The sequence below is a fragment of the Urocitellus parryii genome, chromosome 5 (assembly GCF_045843805.1).
Source record: "Urocitellus parryii isolate mUroPar1 chromosome 5, mUroPar1.hap1, whole genome shotgun sequence".
NCBI classification, from domain to species: Eukaryota; Metazoa; Chordata; class Mammalia; order Rodentia; family Sciuridae; genus Urocitellus; species Urocitellus parryii.
This window is the reverse complement of record NC_135535.1, coordinates 107923939-107945369: the sequence shown is the minus strand read 5'-3', so window position 1 is coordinate 107945369 and position 21431 is coordinate 107923939. Positions and strand designations below refer to the sequence as shown.

Genomic DNA, 21431 nt, shown 5'->3' with positions numbered 1-21431 from the left:
CCCCCTGAATTCAGTTCCTTATGGACAAACTGGCTCTTCTACAAAGAATTGCCCCAAGCCCCTTCTCCAAGATCCCCCAGGTATCATCCCCACCCAACTTTCAAAAACCTAAGAAAATAGCCCACTCCACCATCCAGAGAAGAAGCCAAGGGCTAGTCTCCACCTTCTCACACCCCACAGCAAAGATGAAACACTAATTTCAAAGCCATATGCCACACACTGTAACACACGTGTGCAGAGGAATGCTGGTTAGATCCTCTGTGTCATTATCACAGACCAGTTGTCAATCTGCACAAAATTTGGTCAGTCTGAGTAGAGGGGGCCTTCTTGTAAGGTGGCCAGAGAAGCCCCCAGTTAATCATAATAATTTGGGGATGGTGACCAGTGGGGAACTGATGAGATTAGGACAAACACAGTTGTCATCGGTAGGGGTAGAAGAAATGGCGCACATTGTGCCCAGAGGCAGAGAGGCTGAGTTCACACAAGGGAAGGACTTCAGTAGAACACTCGGGCTCTCAGAGATGGACAGCTTGGCCAACTCCCTGCTCCTCCTCAGTTCAGACAGGCAGATATGCAGATAAACCCTGAAACTGCAACTGCTGGGGTTTGGGTCTGAAGTGCAGAATATTTTATGAGTCCAGGGGATGGATTTCCTGAGGGGAGTCAAGGGGTGCGGAGGGAGGCATGGCGTGGAACAGAGCTGACAAGACACCAGACCTGGGGGGCCCTGTCCAGCCTCAGTTCAGCCTGTGAGGGAGGGGACTCCCCTTTGGGCCAGCACTCACAAGACCAGGTGGCAGACAGCAGGAGCCATTCAGAATATGGGTTCAGCCACCTGTGGCTTTGGGGGCACTGGCTGAGTGTGCTGGGGGGCAGGGACACATCATGACACAAAGCTTCCTGAGGGCCACTACCCCAGGACAGACACAGCACATGCCCATCCAGGGGGGAGGTGAGGGGTGGCAACTCACGGCATGCACTGTGGTCAGTCCAGCCGTACAGCACCATGCCCTCCTGGGCACAGGTCCGGGCATACTCCAGGAAGGCAGGGCATGGGCACTCCGTTCCCCGAGTACATGTGCACAAAGTCTTCTCACACAGGGCCACGAACGGCTCGGGGTCCACCAGAGGGTGGCAGCGGGCAAACACGGAGGCACTCTTCAGTAGCTGGCACTGTTCCCACAGGACCTTCAGGGAAAGAAGCACCTCAGCACGGCACAAAAGTGGCCCTGGCCACTGCCCTGCACTCACTATCTCTGAGGGAGGCACCAAGGAGACTCAGCCCCACTGGGCAAACCAAGGACACCCCCTCAGGACCTGGGAGAGTGCCTGGCACCCAGCAGGTGCTTATGGACAGGTGGAAGTCAGTCAGTCCATCCATCAAAGGAGAGACATTGGACACATGCTATATGAAGGAAACCGTATAGCCTAGACTGAACCTTGAAATGGAGTCTAAGGTACTTGAATTGCTGTAACAGGTCATGTCCTATTTGAAGGGATAGAGGAGATAGAGGGAAAGCACTGAGCCTGGAAGTGGACCACATAGCCTTCAGAGGGCAATAATGCTGGTCAGCATCTGCTCTGCACTGACCTGGCTACCCTTCCCCTTCCCTGACCTTAACCTTCTTTACTATAAATGATTGGGTGGCCCAAGGAATTATACAGTAGGGATTTCTGGGCCTCATCCCTCAGACAGAGATTTGAAGTCAGTAGTTCAGGGATGGAATTCAGGAATATGTTTTCTTAGACATTCCCTGGCTGATTGCTGGGACCAGACAGGACCAGTTCCCAACAGCCACAAAATGATAGGATTCTATAAAATGTCCCAGACATGCCATGCCATATCCTTTGTGGATACCTTCAACCTAATAGTGCAAGGTAGTTTGGGGTTCAACATTTGTTTCTTCTGTGCATTCATTGGTATTAACACTCCCACATTAAAACATCTCTACAGTCTGGTTTAATGATTCTAAATGGCCACCTTTTCCCCAGTTTCTGAAGTTGAGATGCATCTTACAATGGATATCATGCTTCAAATGCTTTTTCTTTCTCAATGATACATGGAACAATGAGGTGCATTAGAACCAATGTTGTCTTAGATTTGACACTATACAATATGGACAATATAAATGATCCCCACAATTTTATTCATACATAATTTCTTTCATATATATGTATAATCTCCTACTGCAAGCCAGCATTAGTAAAAGGACTTACAATCTCCAGCTAAATAGGAAAAAGTACAAGAGCATCTACATGAAAGGGCTGAACTCTGAAGGGTAAACTGGGACCAATCAGGGTTCATAAAGGGAATGGTTAAAAAAATAAAAAAAAGGAGGGAAGATATTACCAGTTTGAAAAAGAGGGAAATCCAATCTGCCCAAACTGTACAAAGAAGTGTCACAGCAAGCTTACATGAATCAAGAGCCAAAAGCCAAGAATCTGTTTGTGGGCCCCCTCTTTTGTGATACCATGAAAAGCCCAGAGGAATAGAAATTTGATCTGGCCTGCTCACCATCCTCAGGATCCACCTTGTTTATACTAGGAATGTTCTATGTTCCTAGAGAAATCAATGTCCTTCCCACAACAGCCCTGTGCTGGGACCCTGTCTGCCTCCTGGCCTGCACAGTCTACCATCTGAACCAGGAAAGCAGGACAGAATGTTGCAGATACAGCCTCACACCCAGCAGAGATCCAAGGCCCAGCTGGGAATGGCTGGTTCCCTGTGGGCCTTAGAGGCAGCTCCTACCAGTGCAGGCTGCTGGCTACACTCATAGCAGATGTCTCAAGGGTCAAAGCAAGCAACTGCTCTGGGTGGTGCTGCAGCACCCAGACCCAGTCCTACCTTCCTGAGGTCCTACTAGGGCCATACCCCCAAGTGGCCATGCAAAGCACTATCTAAAAGCCCAGCTCTATCACTCACTGGAAGTGGGGACTTAGCTAACAGTTCACCTCATGGAGAAGGGTGTCCTTGAGTAGAAAGGGAATGAGAGCAATATTCACACGACCTCACAGGCAGGTGTTGAAGGCACTGAGTGAGCAAAGACTACTCTCATGGGCCCTGGGGCCACTTAGGTCTCAGGAGGCAAAGAGAGAGAGCAGCAAACAGGCTGTCTTGGCCTCAGGATGACTTCTACATCTGAGCTCTGATTTAGGCTCAGCCTCTTCTACATGCTGGCTGTGTGAGCTTGGACTCACTATTCAACCTCTCTTCTCTGTAAAATGGGGAGAATGAGAATAGTTCCTATCTAGTAAGACTGGATCGCAGACTGAATGAAATCATGCATGGAAATTGTTTATCCCAATAAATGATGACCCCATATCATCATCATCATCATCATCATCATCATCATCATCACTCATCTCTGGCCCAGAGAGTTCCCTTATATGTCTCTCCTTCCATTAGGTTTATCATCCAGAATGGTGAACATGTCCCCAGAAAAACAGGACACCTTTGTTTCTTTTCTCCCATCTCCATCTCCCTGGACTATACCAGGATGAAAGGTCACCATGACAACTAAATTATCACTTCCTGAGTATCTTGGTTGGTCCATGGTGAGCAGAGGAGCAGGGGATTTGTTGTTTGGTTTTTTATGGGTGCTGGGGATTGAACAGAGGGTTTCATGCATATTAGTAAAGCACTCTATCACTGACCTATATCCCTTTATATTTATTTTAATTGAGACAGGGTCTCACTAAGTTGCTGTTTCTGAGGCTGACCTCAAATTTGCAATCCTCCAGCTTCTGTCTCCAGAGCAACTGGGGTTACAGATGTGGACCACCATGCCCAGCTTATACATGTTTGTTTGGGAGGTTCACACTCCTCCAAGACAAAGAAGTGGGGAGGAAACCTGTCTTCTTTGTAATAGGAAGATGTAAGAAGCTCCATCCTTACTGTCAAGTTAAGGTTCGGGAAGGGAGGATGTGGCCTGGGTTTATTTCTTCCCATTTCACTACACAATCTGTCCCCATCAAAATGCCACTCAAAGAATGAGGTCACAGACCTCTCAGAGGGGAGGTGAAGGTGTTTCAGAAAAGGTCAGCTGCTACCTCTTTCCCCACCCACAATTTAGAACTGAAGGGAAAATATCAAAAGGGCAAACCACCAGGATTTTTCTAAGATGGTGAGCAGAGGAGCAGCTATGGTCCCATAGAGCATCTCTGGGTCTATAAGACAATGGCTCAGAGCAGTCCCTGCACTGCACCGGCAGCTCTTAAAGGTACAGGGTCACAAAATCAAAGGTCCTCACTGGGCAGGACACAGTATCAGTCAATCAGAAAAGCCCTAGAGTCCAGGCATCCACCCTCCCCAGAGCCCTGGCCAGGCAGAGACCAGCTTGGCCCACCTCCAGCTGGCCCAGGTCCGCCTTTTCCCAGCTCCAAGGGAAAATGGGAACAGTACTCCAGCATATTTCCTGGGAGCTCCCTAGAGGTATTAAATGGTTTATAGAAAGTCTTAGCATGAAAGGTGACTTCTGAATATTTGCTTGAAGAACAGGAGTGATTTCTGCAAAAACAGCCACCTCCCTTCTTAGAACAATTTCTTTGGCTTCCCCTCTACATACTTGAAATTCAGCTAGAGCTTCTCTCTCAACAGAAACAAAAGGAAAAATCTGTCCTCTCACCTTGCCCTCCACTATTCATCAGCCCTGGCCTCAACTTGGTCTACCAGAGTGACCACAGTCTGAGGGAAAGCAGGACATCCTTATATCTGCCCAGCACTTGCAACCCAATCTGCCCTCCCTCCATGGCTGGACTATAGTGATATGTGCAGCTTGCTACCTCTGCCACTCCCAGGCTTCTCTGTTCCATCACAGGTAGCTCTGCCATGCCAGGTCAGGTCCCGAGATGGAGTTGACATTTGTACTCTCAGAATCATGGCAAGACATTGGCAAGTAAGTGGTGACCAAAACATTCACTCCACAAACATTGTTGGTGTGGCCTCCAGGTCCCCAGCAGTATATCAAGTGGATATAAAATACAAATCCAGGCTGGGGATGTGACTTAAGCGGTAGTGCGCTACCCTGGCATGTGCAGGGTGCTGGGTTCGATCCTCAGCACCACATAAAAATAAAATAAAGATATTGTGCCCACCTAAAACTAAAAAATAAATATTTAAAAAACTAAAATAAAATACAAATACAACTAGGTCACACTCCAGCTGAAAGGGCGAATTTCTGACTCATTAGGAAAGCAGCAAGGCCAGGCCCTCCATGACTTGAGACCAACCTCCATGCATCACTCATGGTTTCCTGCACATATCCTGATGTTCTGTTCCATTGGTCACCCTGTTCTAGACACAAGGAATGAAATAGAAAGCACACAGACTCAGTCCCAGCCCTCATAAAGCCTAACGAGGGAGCCCCATGAAGTCAGACTTGGTCCCTGTCCCACTCTGGGTACCTCCGTTCTGATACTGGAATTATCCATTTCACTGGCTCTCTCCTCCATTTCCCTGCAGGCTTTTCAAAGAGAAGAGATATAGACCCAGTGTGCACAAAACAGGCAATTAGGAAGTGGATCGAGCTTAGCAGCAGTGAATCCATCCCTAAGTCTCACTCTCGGGTCCTTCAGGGGCTTGCAATCTATCTGAACCAGGTGTTTCCATGGGACTAGGTACACATAGTCTGAAGACTTGGTCCCGGTTTAGAAACATCCTCCCAATGGTTCAGCCATTCGCAGCTAGAATAAACCTGCAGCTGGAGAGGCTTCCTAAAAGGAGGCAAAGTCTGAGCAGACCTGGACAACATCTGGGTATATGGCAGGAGAGAGGGCATCCCAGGTAAAGCATCTGCTATGGCAGGGGGAGAAACAGTAATTATAGTGAAACCCTGAGACTGCAGCCCAGGGTTGCCAGACTGCCTGAGGTTAGTGCCCCCATCAGATTCCAAACCTAATGGAGCTCTCCTTGAAGGAGTTGATATCCTCTGCCAGGGCCCAGCATTCGGACCTTTCCGTGTGTTATTCCCTGAGTAAAGGACTTGCAGGCACCTTTGTCATTTGTCCAGGTTTCTCTGTCCACTTAGGATGTGGTGAGCAGCTTGTGTTCACTTTGCCCAGGTCATCCCCAATTACAGTTGTGGTTTGGCCTCTGAGTCGAAGGCCTGGTCTACAGCCTGGGGTGCTGCAGGGAGTGCCTAGTAGGAAGAAGTCGGGTTGTAGTGGAATGGGGCCCTTCCTCTCTCTCTCTGCTTCCTAGATGATATGAGGTGAACAGGTCTCCTCTGCCACCTGCTCCTCTGAAACCATGAGCCAAAATAAAGCTTTTCTCTTATTAAGCTATCTTGGGTAATTTTTTTACAGTATTGGGAAGCTGATTAAAACACCTAGGAATGTCTCCATGTTCCTTCCTTTCCTGTAGGGATTTGGGCTCAAGCACATCAGTGGCATTGAGGGAGCAGACCCACAGGAGGCAAGCTGGAGACCTGGACCAGTCATTTCTGGCTTCTCAGGATCCACCCAGCCACAGGAGTCTGCTGACTGAGAAAATTCCCAGCCTGAAGACCGTGCGCAGCTTCTCTTCCCATCTCTCTGCACTAAGAGAAAGCTGACACAAATAAATCTGGCCTCCCCTCCATAGCTGGAAACTCTCGTAGCCCATTTAAAGAAAGTTGTTTCAGGGCTGGGGATGTGGCTCAAGCGGTAGCGCGCTCGCCTGGCAAGCGTGTGGCCCGGGTTCGATCCTCAGCACCACATACAAACAAAGATGTTGTGTCCGCCAAGAACTAAAAAAAAATAAATATTAAAAATTCTCTCTCTCTCTCTCTCTCTCTCTCTCTCCCCTCTCACTCTCTCTTAAAAAAAAAAAAAAAGTTGTTTCAGAGACTCCCTCATAAACTGCATTCAGAGACATGCAAACACCTTGAAAGAGCATAAATCTCTTCAGACAAAGACTAGGTGACCAGGCATGAGGGTGCACACATGTAATCCCAGCTACTCAGAAGGCTGAGGCAGGACGATCGCAAGTTTGAGGACAGCCTCAGCAATTTAGCCAGGACCTGTCTCAAAATATTAAAAATTTTTTTAAAGGATTGGGGATATCTCAGTGTGAAAGCACCCCTGCGTTCAATCCTCAGTATTGGGGTGAGGGGAAAATCCCACAAAGACTAGGTTAATCCAATCTTCCAGATATAGAAACTGAAGCAAGGAAAAAGTAAAGAATATAATAGGTCAATTCTTCTCCAAATGTACACCCCTAGGAGGTCCTCCAGGAGTCTACAAGGTACATATTTTTCTCCTAAAGATGCTTTTTGCTGTTTGTGCTCTCTTTCTTTCATGGGGGTTCAGTGGAGTTTTTCAGGCTATGTGATGTATGATATCATAACAGGTTAAATGCAGAAGCAGATATGAGAATCTGGCTAATTTCTCTTCAATAAGATTTTAAAGAGACTTGCAAATCTATAAAACACTCCCTAAAATGTTTTGTTCTGGAATTTATTTTTATTAAATATTTATGCTAAATATAATGGGTTTATTATTTTTAAATGACTTAATAAATGTGTTTTAAATTTCCCAATTTTAATATCTAATATGGTAAGTAGCGAGAGATTTAACCCAAATAAACAAAATCTCTTTGGAACCCTCAATAATATTTAAGAGTATAAAGAGGTCCTAAGACTAAACAGCTTAAGAACCATTGCACTTTTGAAGGCAAGGCTCAAACCCTGGCTTCACACCACAGCCCAGTCACTTGTTACCAAACCCCAAATTACGGTCAGCCTGTCATCATCTGAGGGTTTCATTCATAGATTCAACCTACTGAGGGTTGAAAATACCAGGGGTAGAGGGGTTGCATTTGCACTGAACATGTACAGAATTTTTTTCCTTGTCATTATTTCCTAAACAAAACAATATAACAACTATTTATATACCACTTACATTGTATTAAGTATTATAAGTAATCTAAAGTTGATTTGAAGTATGTGGGAGAATGTGCATAGGTTATAATCAAATAGTATGCCGTTTTATACAAGAGATCTCAGTATCTGAGGTATCTTTAGTATCTGAGTATCTTGGGTAGCCACTGAGGTCCTGGAACCAATCTCCTGCAGAAACCAGGGGATGACTATACATGGTTTTCCAATATATATATCAGAGAGCTGAAGAAAAGCCACTATAGACAGGAGGCAAATGGTAATAGTTGTTATAAGTACTTTTAAAAAAAGTATTTTTGTAGTTGTACACAATAACTTTATTTTAGTTATTTATTTATTTTTATGTGGTGCTGAGGAATCGAACCCAGGGCCTCACATGTATGAGGTGAGTGCTCTACCACTGAGCCATAACCCCAGCCCCTTGTTACAAGTACTTGATTGCAAGTACTTGATTGCCTTCCTGGTGTAATCTCATTTAATTTTATTTTAAGCACCATCTAACGTAGGTATTGCTATCTTTGTGTGTTAGGAGTAGGTTCAGCTATAAACAACAAGAAACCTAAAAATAACAATGGCTTGCATAGTCTCTCTATCTATCTATATATATATATATATATATATATATATATATATATATATATATATCTTGTTTCCTAACAATCGAATTAGAAGGCAGTGCAGCACAGTGAGTATAACTGTCCTCGAAAAACAATTGGATTGGAGTCCCAACTCCATCTTTCCAAAGTGTATGACTTTAAGATAATCATCTCACCCCTCCACACCTCCATCTCCTCACCTATACAAGACAGCTAAGGTGGAAGAGATTGAAAGTTGCCCAATAAGCTCTTCTTCCCTTCTTTCTTAGCCATAGGAACCTCAATTTTTAGCTTTTACTTGGGCACATAATCACTGAGAATAAAGATTCCATTTCTCAGCCCACATTCAGCTGGGAATAGCCATAGAACTAAGCTTTACCCAATCAGATATAAGCAGAAGGACCCTGAGCAACTTCCAAGATTGTCCTCACAAGAAGGAACTGCTTATTTCTTGGCCCTTCTTGTCTCACTGCTTGGATGTGACTGTGATGCCTCAAGCTTGAGCTGGCATCTTGGACCATGCAGCAGACGCCCCATGCTGATTGAGGACAACAGAAAAATCATGAAAGAATATTGTATCCCAACACCATAGGATCCAGGACTGGCCCTGAACATCTCCCCTAGATTTCTTTACATGAAAGAAAAATAAACTTCTAGACTATGCAAGCTGTTGTTAGTTTTAGGTGTCTTGTCACTCACAGCTGAACCTGCTCCTAACACACAAAGATAGCAATGCCTACCTTAGATGGTGCTCCAAAATAAAATTAAATGAGATTACACCAGGAAAGCAATCAAGGACTTATAACAACTATTACCATTTGCCTGCTGTCTATAGTGGCTTCTCTTTAGCTCTCTGCTAAACCATTCTGGCAGGGACATAAAATAAGGGTCAGCTAATTTGCACTTCCAGCATCTCCCTGGCTCCAATGCCCGGCACCAGCCACTTCTGTCTTGTTTCATCTCCTGTCGGTGGTGCCAGAAACTGGGAGAGAGCTGTAGCCCCAGCTCCATCAATCCATGACCTCACCCTGCCTGGGTGGGTGTGCAGACCCAATTGTGGCCCATCATAATCACATTTTCAGTTCATCAAAAAGACCAGGCCTCTTCCCTGGAGATGCTGGGCTGGTTCAAGGGCTGGGGAGAAAAAAAACAAGCACAGCTCCCCAGAGGCAGGCAGGCAGGCAGGGGAGGAGAAAAAGCAAAAGCCAGAGATCTGAAGCTCAGCTATTGTGTTTGTTCCCAAACAGCTGACGAAGGAGAAAGGAGGGAGGGCATTCCTAGGACTGAAGTGAACAAAGAAAGGGGGAGTCTAATATATAAAGTGCAAGATTGTTCAGCGGGCCATGATCTTTCCAGCTCTAGCGGGCGTGCCCTGTGGCTGCCCCTGGGGGAGGTGTGGAGGCGCCTAGAACCTGCACTGGTCCAAAGTCGTGGGTTCAAGAATTCACTCTGGGCAGAGGCAAGTTTCTCACTGGCTGGCCTGCAAGGGTGGACGGGAGAGGGTTGCCAGTTCTATTTATAACTTTTGGCAGGCCTAAGATTCCCACCCACATTCCAAGATTCTGACTCATGGTCAAGATTCTGACCATGAAATTGTGAGATAGATTTCCAACAGATGGATGGATTTTGTGGAGTTGGTGGTTCTTCTCTCTAAAACAGTTAGGGTATTATGCTCACGAAAGGTGGCGTGATTAGATATGTCACAGCAGAGATAGCCGTAGAGCCCTCAGAAGGTCCCTCCTCACCCTCTGTCTGGCCTGCCGGGAGGCATCAGAGTGGTTCTTGGGGATCAGGAGGGGGCTCAGCAGGCTGGACAGAGAATGACCAGGCACTATTCTCCACTTCCCAGTTTGGGGTCTTCCCAAGCTCAGGGAATGGAAAACAGACCAGTGAGAACCAGACTACCATCCTACTCCCAGCAAGGAAAAATAATCCAACTCTATGATAGGAGCTGATTCCCCTGAGCTGCCATATCACTTATCATTTGTTTGGCAAATTTACTGACCTACCATGGCATTTGTGTCATTCACTTTCATGCTTAATTTCTTTTATGTGTTTTTTCTTTGACCTGCCTTGCACATTTTTAGAATTACCCAAACCATACAAAACACCTCAATAAGTTGAGGATGGTACTAATGGGCACCTTCCCATTTTTTTGCCCATTCTGGTCTTCACTAGGGGGACGGAGAAGTCAAAGGAAGCCACCAAAGAAATATAGTCAACACCCCATATCTATAGGATTGATCCTACAACCTTCTCAGATACCCAAATGCATGCATGCTCAAGTCTCTTGTATAAAATGGCATAATGGGGGGGGGGGCACAGTGGCGCACGCCTGTAATCCCAGCAGCTCAGGTAGCTGAGGCAGGAGGATTGGGAGTTCAAAGCCAGCCTCATCAAAAGTGAGGTGCTAAGGAACTCAGTGAGACTCTGTCTCGAAATAAAATTCAAAAGAGAGCTGGGGATGTGGCTCAGTGGTTGAGTGCCCCTGAGTTCCATCCCTGTTACCCCCCCCAAAAAAATGGCTTAGTGTTTTCATATAGAGTATTTAACCTATACATATTTCCCATATATTTCAAATCATATCTAAAAGATTTATAGTATCTAAGACCATGTAAATGCTATGTAAATGGTAGTTATACTATATTGTTTAGGGGCTAATAAGAAGAAAAAGTGTGCATGTTCAGTACAGATGCAATTTTTTCTACAGTTGGTTGAATCTAAGGATGTGGAACCCACAGATATGGAAAGCCAATGGAATTCTATCACAGGATTTTGAGATTGTTAAGGGAGGCATTTTAACTGAAAGCTTGGATACTGGGACTTTATCCAACCCTTCTTAAAAGTTAAAAGGCTAAGTTCTGGCTGAATCAAGGGAAATCTGTGAGACTCCATGGTCGTCACTGATCTCCACTATAAGGCTGAGGCCACCACTGTTCTACCACAGCCACTCAGCTCACTGACCCTTCTCCCACACTGCACTCAGGTGAGTGGATTTATTCTAAAGAAGAAGGGTACTTCCTCATTTGGATGGTCAGTAGAGCCATGTTTCCCTTAGAGAGGGAAGACTGAGATGCAGAGCAGGAGAGTAACTTACACAAGGACACACAGAGTATTAGATGAACCCAGGGAATGCACCCTGGATTCTTGGACCTTGGAAAAATACATGAAATAAGTCCTAACTTCTTAGCCTGACAATGACTCAAGAAAGACTTGAGAGAACAGTTGTCACTCTGCAAAAGATATATGAGTGTTTGTGATTCAACCTCAATCCTGGGTTGATTATCACTGGGGCATAGTGGGTGGGCACCTGTTATAAAACCAGGTTAAGGTGTTGTCATCTGACAGATACCTCCTCTGGGATCCTGGGTTCCAAAGGCTTTCCCGGAGATTGGCTGCATTCCAAGGGCCAGACTCTCTCCCCTCACAATTGTCTGAATACCAACTATTCTACTGAGAATAAAAATGTAACAAAATTCTTCCCAATAACCAAGAGGAGTCTATTCCAGATGTAAACCATCCAGTGAAGTGAATGCAAGAGGCAGAGATGCCAGGAGTGGATCAGGACAGACAGTCCCCAGCTCTGCCTGTGCATTTAGCACCCCAGCCAAGTTCCCTGTGCTGAAATTCCTTCCTTCTGCCTGCAAATTCTCCTTCCAGCTCCACTCTGAGCAGAAATGGTAGAAAATGTTGGGTCCAGGCTGGGGATATAGCTCTGTAATAGAGTGCTTACCTAACATATGCAAAGCCCTGGGTTTGATCCTCCCTACCAGAAAAAGAAAAAGAAAAAAGATCTGGTATATCCTTTTCAATAAATATCACTTAATGAGGACATGAAGAGTGAATTGCTTTGTTTCCAACACAATGGATATTTTCTGTTCCTCTTTGGGCTATGTTATGATTATCCAAAGTCAACACCAGTGTTACAAATGTTAGCTCACTGGACAGGTGATTTCCTGGAGAAAGAAGAATAACAGGTAAGCAGCATGCTGTCTCAGAGCAGGCAAGAGTTCTGCAGAATAAGAGATGTTACAACTGTAAAGACAAATAGAAGAAGAAAATAAGGATGGTGTTTACTTAATACACACCAAACTCAGAGATCAGAGGGAACTAGGAAATCTGGGGCTGCTAGGTAACTGATGGGAGTACGTTTGGATACAAGTTCCCACATCAGACCTGGAGAAACCAATCTAAAAAAACAACCTTGTTCCTCCAGTATTTGGAGACACACAGATAAGTTACAAATGGTCATAAAATGGAAGGAGGGATTTATCAGAGAGCCAAGGAGGACCACCTTGGGCTGAGCTCTGCAAGATGACTGCAAAGATCCCAGCAAGGGTGTTTCAAGGACTTGACTCTTAAAATCAAGGTCACAGCGTATCTTGTCTATCTGGGCACAGCTTACCAAAAGCATTCATACAGTAGTCAAAGGTTGAATTAGGTATCTTCTAGAATTTCATCCAACTATGAGTTTTTATGAACCCCAAATTCCTAACATTGATGAAAAGAAATTTCTTCCACTCCAGATACCCGTCTGAGTTTGGTGTGTTTGATAGATGATTCTCCCAGAAAGTGCATGGAGAAAACTCCTGGAGCCAAAGGCAAGAAATCGCCTTTACATTCTGATGGCAACCGCAAAGGCAGGAGACAGTCTTGCCACTCTGAAGGAGGTGATCTAAGGCCAGTACTGCGGGCCACACAGTGCACCCTGGCAACACACCAAGGGACTACCGTTTACATGGTAGACACCATCCATTATCTATACATGATATGTACAATTGTAATGTTCACTAAGGCAGTTTCCCACCAAATGGTGATAAAGTGTCTTGAGGGAGGAGTCTCCTTTTCTAAATATCAGGAGCACTATACAGGTTCACTGCAGCCCCCAAGCCCAGCCCCTGACACCTTGGGCTTCATGTTGCACACAGGACTGTGAAACAAAGCCATCATTTCTTTATGAGGTACAGCTCTTTTTGAATTCAAAAAAAAGAAAAGAAATCTACCCGAGTTTCTTTCTTTCTACAATATGCCTTGCACAGTAGAGTTATCTGCAAATTAACAACAATTATTTGAGCATTTATGGCTTGAGGCTCCAGACTTCAGCAGTCCTGCCCTCAGTTTAAAGAAAAAAAAAAAACTGCAAATTTGCATGCAATCAAACAACCCATTATCAGTCCCAGTAGAGAGAAGCATTGGGTTTTGTTGGCATAACAAGGAAACATTCATCCCCTAGGTGTAAGCAATATGACCTGGCTCTTGGAATGAGCTGATTACTGCTAGGACTTGGAAAGAAGGAAAGCACCAGAAAAGTGGGGGAATAGATTTGGGTGGCTATCAAAGAAGTTCTGAGGTCAGTGTTGCTTCCCTCACAAAACCCTCTGTCACTCCAAATGGCCTGTGGAACCACAGTGGCATACACTGGTAAAGGTGAACCCATTTTCCAGACCTGACTTCTGAACCTGGGAACCCAGAGGGAGTAAGCAGACTGTGAATAATTCAAAAGACCACATTAATCACCTCCCAGGAGATAAATCATTGTGCTTCCCAGCCAATGAGGGAGCCCCAGCTGTGGGCAAACACAGTCTGATTGGTGGAGGACAAAGCAGGCCTCTCAGATAAACAACCTGAAACCACTGAGTTCTGAGCTTGAAGGAGTTTATTTGTGCCTCTGGGAGGTTAGGTGTGTTTAGAGCCTCAGCCCAACGCTGAGAACCAGGTACCCTATTTCTTAAGCTGCTCCCAGGACACTGGTTAGTAAGGCTTTTAATGCACCCAGGAGACAAAGCGAGTAGCAAGACACAGCTGCAGCTCAGAAAGATGCCCCTAGTAGCAATTAAAAAAAGAAAGAAAGAAAGATGCCCCTAGAGGCAAATAAGGCTTCTCTTAGATTTCTCCCTCCCCTTTGTCTCCCTCCTCCACCTGACCTACTGGGTATCAGGTTCTCTACTTGAGAATCCTGTCTTCTTCGCCTCCCAGTTCATGTGGATAAATGAGATTATCCCTTTGTATTCAGGAGGGTGGGGAACATTTGTCAAGTACTTACCCTGAGCTGGCCTGTGTTTGCAAAATCTAATAAGCTCTCAAAGGCCTGCTAACCTCACCCCCTACCTAGAGAACAGGGCAGAAAAGAAAGACCCACCAGCTAACAACAGAACTGTAAATTTAGAAATAAAGAGAGAAAGAAATTATTAAAAAGGCCTTGTCCTCCTTGCTGCACGTGACATCTGGGGTGCACTCAGTCTGAATTCATCTGGGTAAATAATCTATTCTAGAGGAAAGGTGGGTTTCTGTCGCCTGCCCACCTGCATGTGCAGATGTTAGACACCTTGTGTTCCTTCTGACCTCGAGCTGGGCTCAGCTACCTAAGAGGAAACTGGTTATAATTGGAAGGAGGAGAGGAAAAAAAGAATGAATTGTGTAGCTTATACCTAAAGTACAATGTGTGCTATCTGCTCTCCCCATTCCCACTCTGAAAGGTTGGGCACCCCAGTATGACATAAGGGACTACTGGAGGACACTAGGAGTCACCTAATAATAACAATAATAATAGCAGCCCAAACAATGAGCCCCGCTGAACAACCTGAAACCATTCAACACAAATGACTTTTCTCAGGAACAATTCCTAGCCTATTTTACATGGGTGGAAAAATGTACAGAAGGCATGTGTCTCACCTAGAGTTACAAAGTCAGTAAATGGCCTGATCCAAACCCAACCCTTAGCACAATGCCAAGCCCAGGGGTGAGAGAAACTCAAGGATCTGTCAAGGGCAAGCTTCAGACTTTTCAAACTGGAAAAAGAGGAAACTCCCTGCTTGCACAGGACAGCACCCTCATCTCAGTTTGCCTTGTTCTGGGCTATGTTCCAAGGGATCTAGACTTTCAGAGACTAGCTGGAGGACTAGCACTGAATCACCCAAGGAAAAAAAAGTCTTCAGGAATGTGTTTGTTTACAAGTTGGGAATTGTCTGTATTAACAATTTAGGTGGCTGGATTTAGCATCAACCCAGGATATTTTCCTGGACTTGATAAATATAACTCCTTGGTTCAGAAGTTCAAAATGTTTCAGGAAAATAAAGAAGATCCATTGGATGAGTAACCAACTAATAATGAGGCTTTCTCATGCTAAGGGGGGCAGGGGCAGAATTACTTGGTTTCTGGAATAGGAGAGGGTTGACCTTCTCTACTTATGTGTACATGTGGGTGAATCAGATTTCTACAAGTGAAGGATTCTGTATTATTACTGGGAGGTCATTACAATCCTTCGATAACACCCCCTAATTTGTAATCATCCAACTCATTGAATATTTCTTGATTATATACTATCTTCCCAATCCACAGAAACACAGTAAAGAGTTTTAGAACTTAAGCCAACTTAAGAACCTGTGGAGCCCAACTCATGAAGAGAAACACAAGGACCCACCAGTGGAATAACTTGAGCAACACCTTTTTGCTCTTCTTTTATAGAGAGGCAGAGCAGGACTGCCCTCACCAGACACTGAATACCAGCACCTTGATCTGGGACTTTCTGTCATCCAGAACTATAATAAATAAATGTCAGTTACCTAGTTTCAGACATTTTGTGATAGCAGCATATTTTAAGTATACTAAGATACTCACTATAACCTAATCATTAGCCCAGAACCGTTTGTAGAGTTCCCGGCCAGGAAAGTATTAGAATTAGATTTGATTAAACTCTAGCCATAGTTAGTTCTCAGTGTAGGAGTCCCACATTGAAGAGCCAAACCAGCAGCACTTATAGGTAAGGCCATTCCTCCCCCAGAGGGAGGGCATGAACCCAAGTCCTGCTGCCTCTTAATTCCAGGAGTCATCCATCATCCAGGCCACATCCAGGCCAAGCTATACCCACCTTCTGCATTTCCCCAGAGGAGCTGTTGCAGGGACTGCTGGGAGGAGATGCTCGTTCGCATCGCTGTTCCCCACTGCTCAGAGCCCAGGAGTTGGCAAAAATGTAGGGGTCAGAGGTCAAGGTCCCTGCAAAGCAAAGTTTCAGAAAAAAAAAAAATTATGCTTCAGTTATGCCTGTCCCAGGACTTCTGAGTGAAAGCTCTAGGTCTGTTGTTATCTTGACCTAACTTCTGCTAGATTAGACCCTAGGTATTTGGGGTGGAGAGTACCTTTGGTACAGTGCTCAGTAGGGCTCCCCAGGGCATAGACATCAGACTCACTGAGTGCCTAGGGACTGCCTGGCACATGGTGGCACTCCACACATTTCAGTTCTTTTCCATTTGACTTCTCCCATATATTATGTACTGTTTGGTACTCAGATACTCCATACCACACAGGTTTGGATACTTTCTAATAAACCATCTTAAAGAAAGAGGTAGAGAAGGAGCTTACTTGGATGATGAAGCTCCTTCCACCACTCTGTGATCTGGGCTGATCCCATCATCCCATGGAGCCTAGTTCCCATATGTAACTGAGGAGTTGAGGTGGGTGATCTCAGATCCCGGTTAGCCCTGACCACCTATGAAGTTTCACTTCATCAACTAAATCTGGACAGCATGAGGCTGTCCAACATACGGAATTACAAATACTTTTGTTTAGAGAAAACTCTCTGAAAGACAGAGTTAAAGCCAAGCTTGGCAGACTCCCAGAAGTCAGGGAGCAAGGTTAACTGTTTTGGGGACAAATATTGTTGAGTTTTACTGACCAAAAAGAATTAAACTAAATCATCCTCTAAGGATGATTCCCAAAACATCACCATAGCCTTGATTTTTTTGCCAAAAAATACTACCTTCTTTCTCATAGCCTAGGACCCACTGTTAATTTTTTCAACCTTAAAAGCCTAGAATAAGAAAAAAAAAGATATTTATGGTTGGAACTTCCATTTCCAGCAATATAGCAGATGAGAAAAATCTGAAAACTATGCTAGTAGAATGGACAAATATCATACTGAATTGATGGAGAAGCTTACAAAAATAGAAGGAATTTAAAGAGATGGAAAGGAAGAGGGAAGAAAGGAGAAGAGAGAAAATTAAAAAATAGAACTGGCAAATGTTCTGACTGCAGAGTACAAGAGTGAAAGTGGCAACCTTTCCAACCAAGAGGCTGGGGTTTCAACAGCTCCACTGAAGTGGAAGTGAGTCCAGGACTTGCATGAGGTGGGGAGATGGACCCAAGATCCCATTGTAAAGCTGAGACCCTTGAAGCATGCAAAAGTTGACAAGAAGGGCCGGGGCTGTAGCTCAGTGGCAGAGTGCTTGCCTAGCATGTGTGAGACACTAGGTTTGATCCTCAGCACCACATAAAAATAAACAAATAAAATAAAGGCACCCTTTCCATCTATAACTACAAAAACATTTAAAAAAAAAACTTGACAAGAAAAAAAACCCACTCTGAGAAGCAGAGTGGATGTCTGTTTTCTTGATCTGGTCTCTGGATAGGAGGGAAAAAAAGTCTCCCCTGAAAATTGACAGTGGTAGGAAAGCTTTCATATAGTTGTAAGATTCCAATTTAAACTTCTTGTAAGATTACTTCTTGTAACTTCACATTGACAAATGAAAACCTTCAAAAGATGAGCTCACAATCCAAAATTATGAAGCACAGTGAAACAGACTGAATGTCAACACATTCCTCCTGCTAAGAAAGGAAGCTGAAAGGCTTCTACCCCTCACCCTCACAGGTGCCAAAGAAGAAGGCACAGAGAGTGCCCACTCAAGCCCGTCTAGCATAAGCTAAAGAGCTCTACATTATGCATTTCACCTAGCTTTTGTTTCTATAAATTGTAATTGTCTCTGTGAGACGGGCAGAGAGAAGCAATCTAGCTGCTTCTCCCTGGTTTGATAAAACTGAAGTATAAAGCATAAAGTAAGTTCATTATTCATTTTTACATCTTTTGTCTATCTCTTATGTGGACCTCCTGTCGAATCCAACCCATAGGGATCCAGGCAGGCTCCCTGGACTGAGCCATCTGTAACAACAGGAAACAATCCACTATAAACAAGAGTCAGCAGATCCAAAATTTGCATGACTGAGCTCCAAAAAGTTCAGATAATGAAATTTTTATATAGAACTTTTAAAACAAATATATTTTAGATTATGGCTATAAAAATTGAAACTTAATAAAAGAACATGACAAGAAAAAATAACTGAAAAGAAAAATAGATTTACCTTCTAAGATTAAAAGCATAGACAATAAAATAAAGTTAAACTTCAATTGACAGAATAAACATCATCTGTAAATTCGGCAGAGTGAAGAGAGAATTAGTGAACTAGAAGACAGATCTACTTAGATCTACTTACTACTTAGTAAAGTGGTGACAAAGCAACTCTCCAGGGAAAGCAAAACCCCAGTTTATAGCACTTGCTGATTTCCATGGTCTTACCAACATGATGTTACTGAATGTGGAGTTGGGAAGAGATGCACACAATTGGTTCTCAGCAACCACCATGAGTACAGCGTATGACCTAAGTAAACCACCCAAAAAGCAATACAGAAGGATAAAGAGAGATGGAAAAACACAATCCCAGTACTAGATATTTACCCAGAGAAATTAAAGCATATGTCTATAGACAAACCCTATTCATGAATGCCACTTCACACCGATAAGGATGGGAACAAAAAATAAACACTAGCAAGGATGCAGAGAAATCAGAACACTCTGCACTCTTGGTGGGAGTGTATAATGGCACAGCCACTCAGAAAACAGTATGATGGCTTCCTAAAATTTTAAAGACTAGTTAGATGTAGTGGTGCACACCTGGAATTCCAGAGACTTGGAAGACTGAGGCAGGTGAATCACAAGTTCAAGGCCAGCCGGGGCAATTTAGTGAGACCCTGTCTCAAACTTAAAAAATACAAAGGGCCAGAGATATGGCTCAAAGGTAGAGCATCCCTGGATTCAATCCCCAGTACTGGGAGGAAAATTAAAAACAGAACTACCATATGGATATAATTTACATACAATAAAATTATACTTCTGGGTAGAACCCCACAAAAATTGAAAGCTGGGTCTGCAGGGATACATGTATACCCATGTTCAAAACAGCATTATTCACCATAGCTAAAATGTGGAAGCACTCCATCTCCACTGATGAGTGAAAGGATATGCAAAGTGTGGTATAAACCTACAATGGAATGTTAGACAGCCATAAAAAGAAATAAAATTCTGACACATGCTACAACATAAATGAACCTTAAGGACATTGTGAAAAGTGAAATAAATTAGTTACAAAAAGACAAATACTGCATGATTCCACTTAATAAGGTACTTAGAGTAGTCAAAATCATAGGGACCAAAGTAAAGTGGTGGTTTCCAGGGCTGGGAGGGAAGAATGGGGACCTACTGTTTGATGGATACATTTCAGTTTTGCAAAATGAAAAGTTCTGGAGATGGATAGTAGAGATGGTTGCCCAACAATATGAATGTACTTAGTGTCACTGAACTATATACATTAAAATGGTTAAGGGCTGGGGCTGTGTAGCTCAGCAACAGAGCGCTTGCCTAGTATGCGGAAGGCACTGGGTTCTATCCTCAGCACCACATAAAAATAAACAAATAAAATAAAGGCATTGTGTCCATCTACAACTACAAAAAAATTTTAAATGGTTAAGATAGTCAATTTTGTTATGTGTATTGTACTATAATTAAATTTGAGGGACATCTGTGCCTTCATTCATAATTCCCCAACACTGGAAACAAAGTATTCTTTGGTGAATAGATAACCAAATTTAGGTACTACTCTTCAGCAATAAATAGGAACAAGTTATTGATACACTCAACATGATGAATCTCTAATGGATTATGTTAATGAGAAGAAGCCAGACTTAGAATGCTTAATATCAAATTACTATGTTTATAAAAAATTTGGAAAAAATCAAAACTATAGGAACACGGGAGGAAAAAAGGTCAGTGATTACCAGGGGCTAAGAATTGTGGGTAAGTTCGACTACAAAAGGACATGAGGCATTTGAGTAGTACACACTGAAAGGGTGAATTTTACTGCACCTTAATAGCCATTTTTAAAACACATAATAAATCCAGCTTCATGCAACTTTCATGAGACACATCTAAAACAAAATCACACAAAACAATTCAAAGTACAAAAAAAAAGATATATCAAACAACCACTAACCACATAAAAAAGTAGAGTATCAATATTAATATCAGGTCTCAAGGCAAAAGGCATTGTTAAAAATGAAAGGAAGTCTAGTAGAGTACAGCTGAGAATACAGGAGGAGATGGAGGGGAGGAGGGAAAGGGGAGAGATCATGATCTGAAATCAATTTCCATGCATGGATGAGTTGTCAAAATGAGCCCAACTCCTATGTATAACTATAAAGGGCTAATTAAAATATATAAATAATGGGTTCATTATGTAAATGAGCAATTCACTAGAAAGACGTAATATTTCTAAAAGTTAATAGCAAACAAACACTCAAAATGTATAAAGCAAAATTTGACAGAATTACAAGAAATTGACAAAATTTACCAATATTGTAAAAAATATATATACAGCTTTCTTAGTAACTGGTAGATGAAGCAGACAAACAGTAGTAAACATATAGAAGATTTTAACATCACAATTAACAAACCTAATTCAACAAACAAATATGGACTCCTTCACCAATCAGAAAATACATTATTTTTGAGCATAGATAGAACATTTTTAAGAAAAGATCAAGTACTAGCTACAAATAAGCCTCCACAAGTTGCTAATTTAATTTAGAAATCAATTTTGTTACCAAAAATTTACCTTAAAAATTCTAAACATTTGGAAATTTTAAACACACTACAGGTTAAGAAAGAGCTCAAAATGGAAAGTAGGAAAATGTATTTTACTACACAAAAATTAAACTGTGTTATATATTAAAATAATTGGTGTGGTGCAGCTAAAGTGATATTTAAAGGAAAACTGATAGCCTAAAGTTTACATATTGGATAATAAAAAGGTTGAGAAATCAGTGCTAGAGAAGATAAAAACAAACGACCTTATTATT

The 21431-nt window shown here is 43.2% G+C and overlaps 1 protein-coding gene across 1 annotated transcript in view; it reads right to left on the bottom strand.

Annotated features, from left to right (window-relative positions):
* The window catches only part of Vwf (von Willebrand factor), a 151052-nt gene that overhangs the window by 118465 nt on the left and 11156 nt on the right, over nt 1-21431 (bottom strand). Inside the window, exons 6-7 of the mRNA XM_026403302.2 lie at nt 16338-16462; nt 972-1188 (exon numbers count right to left, since the gene is read on the bottom strand). Of these exons, the coding sequence (XP_026259087.2) occupies nt 972-1188; nt 16338-16462 (342 nt within the window). The remainder of the gene's footprint in view (nt 1-971; nt 1189-16337; nt 16463-21431) is intronic.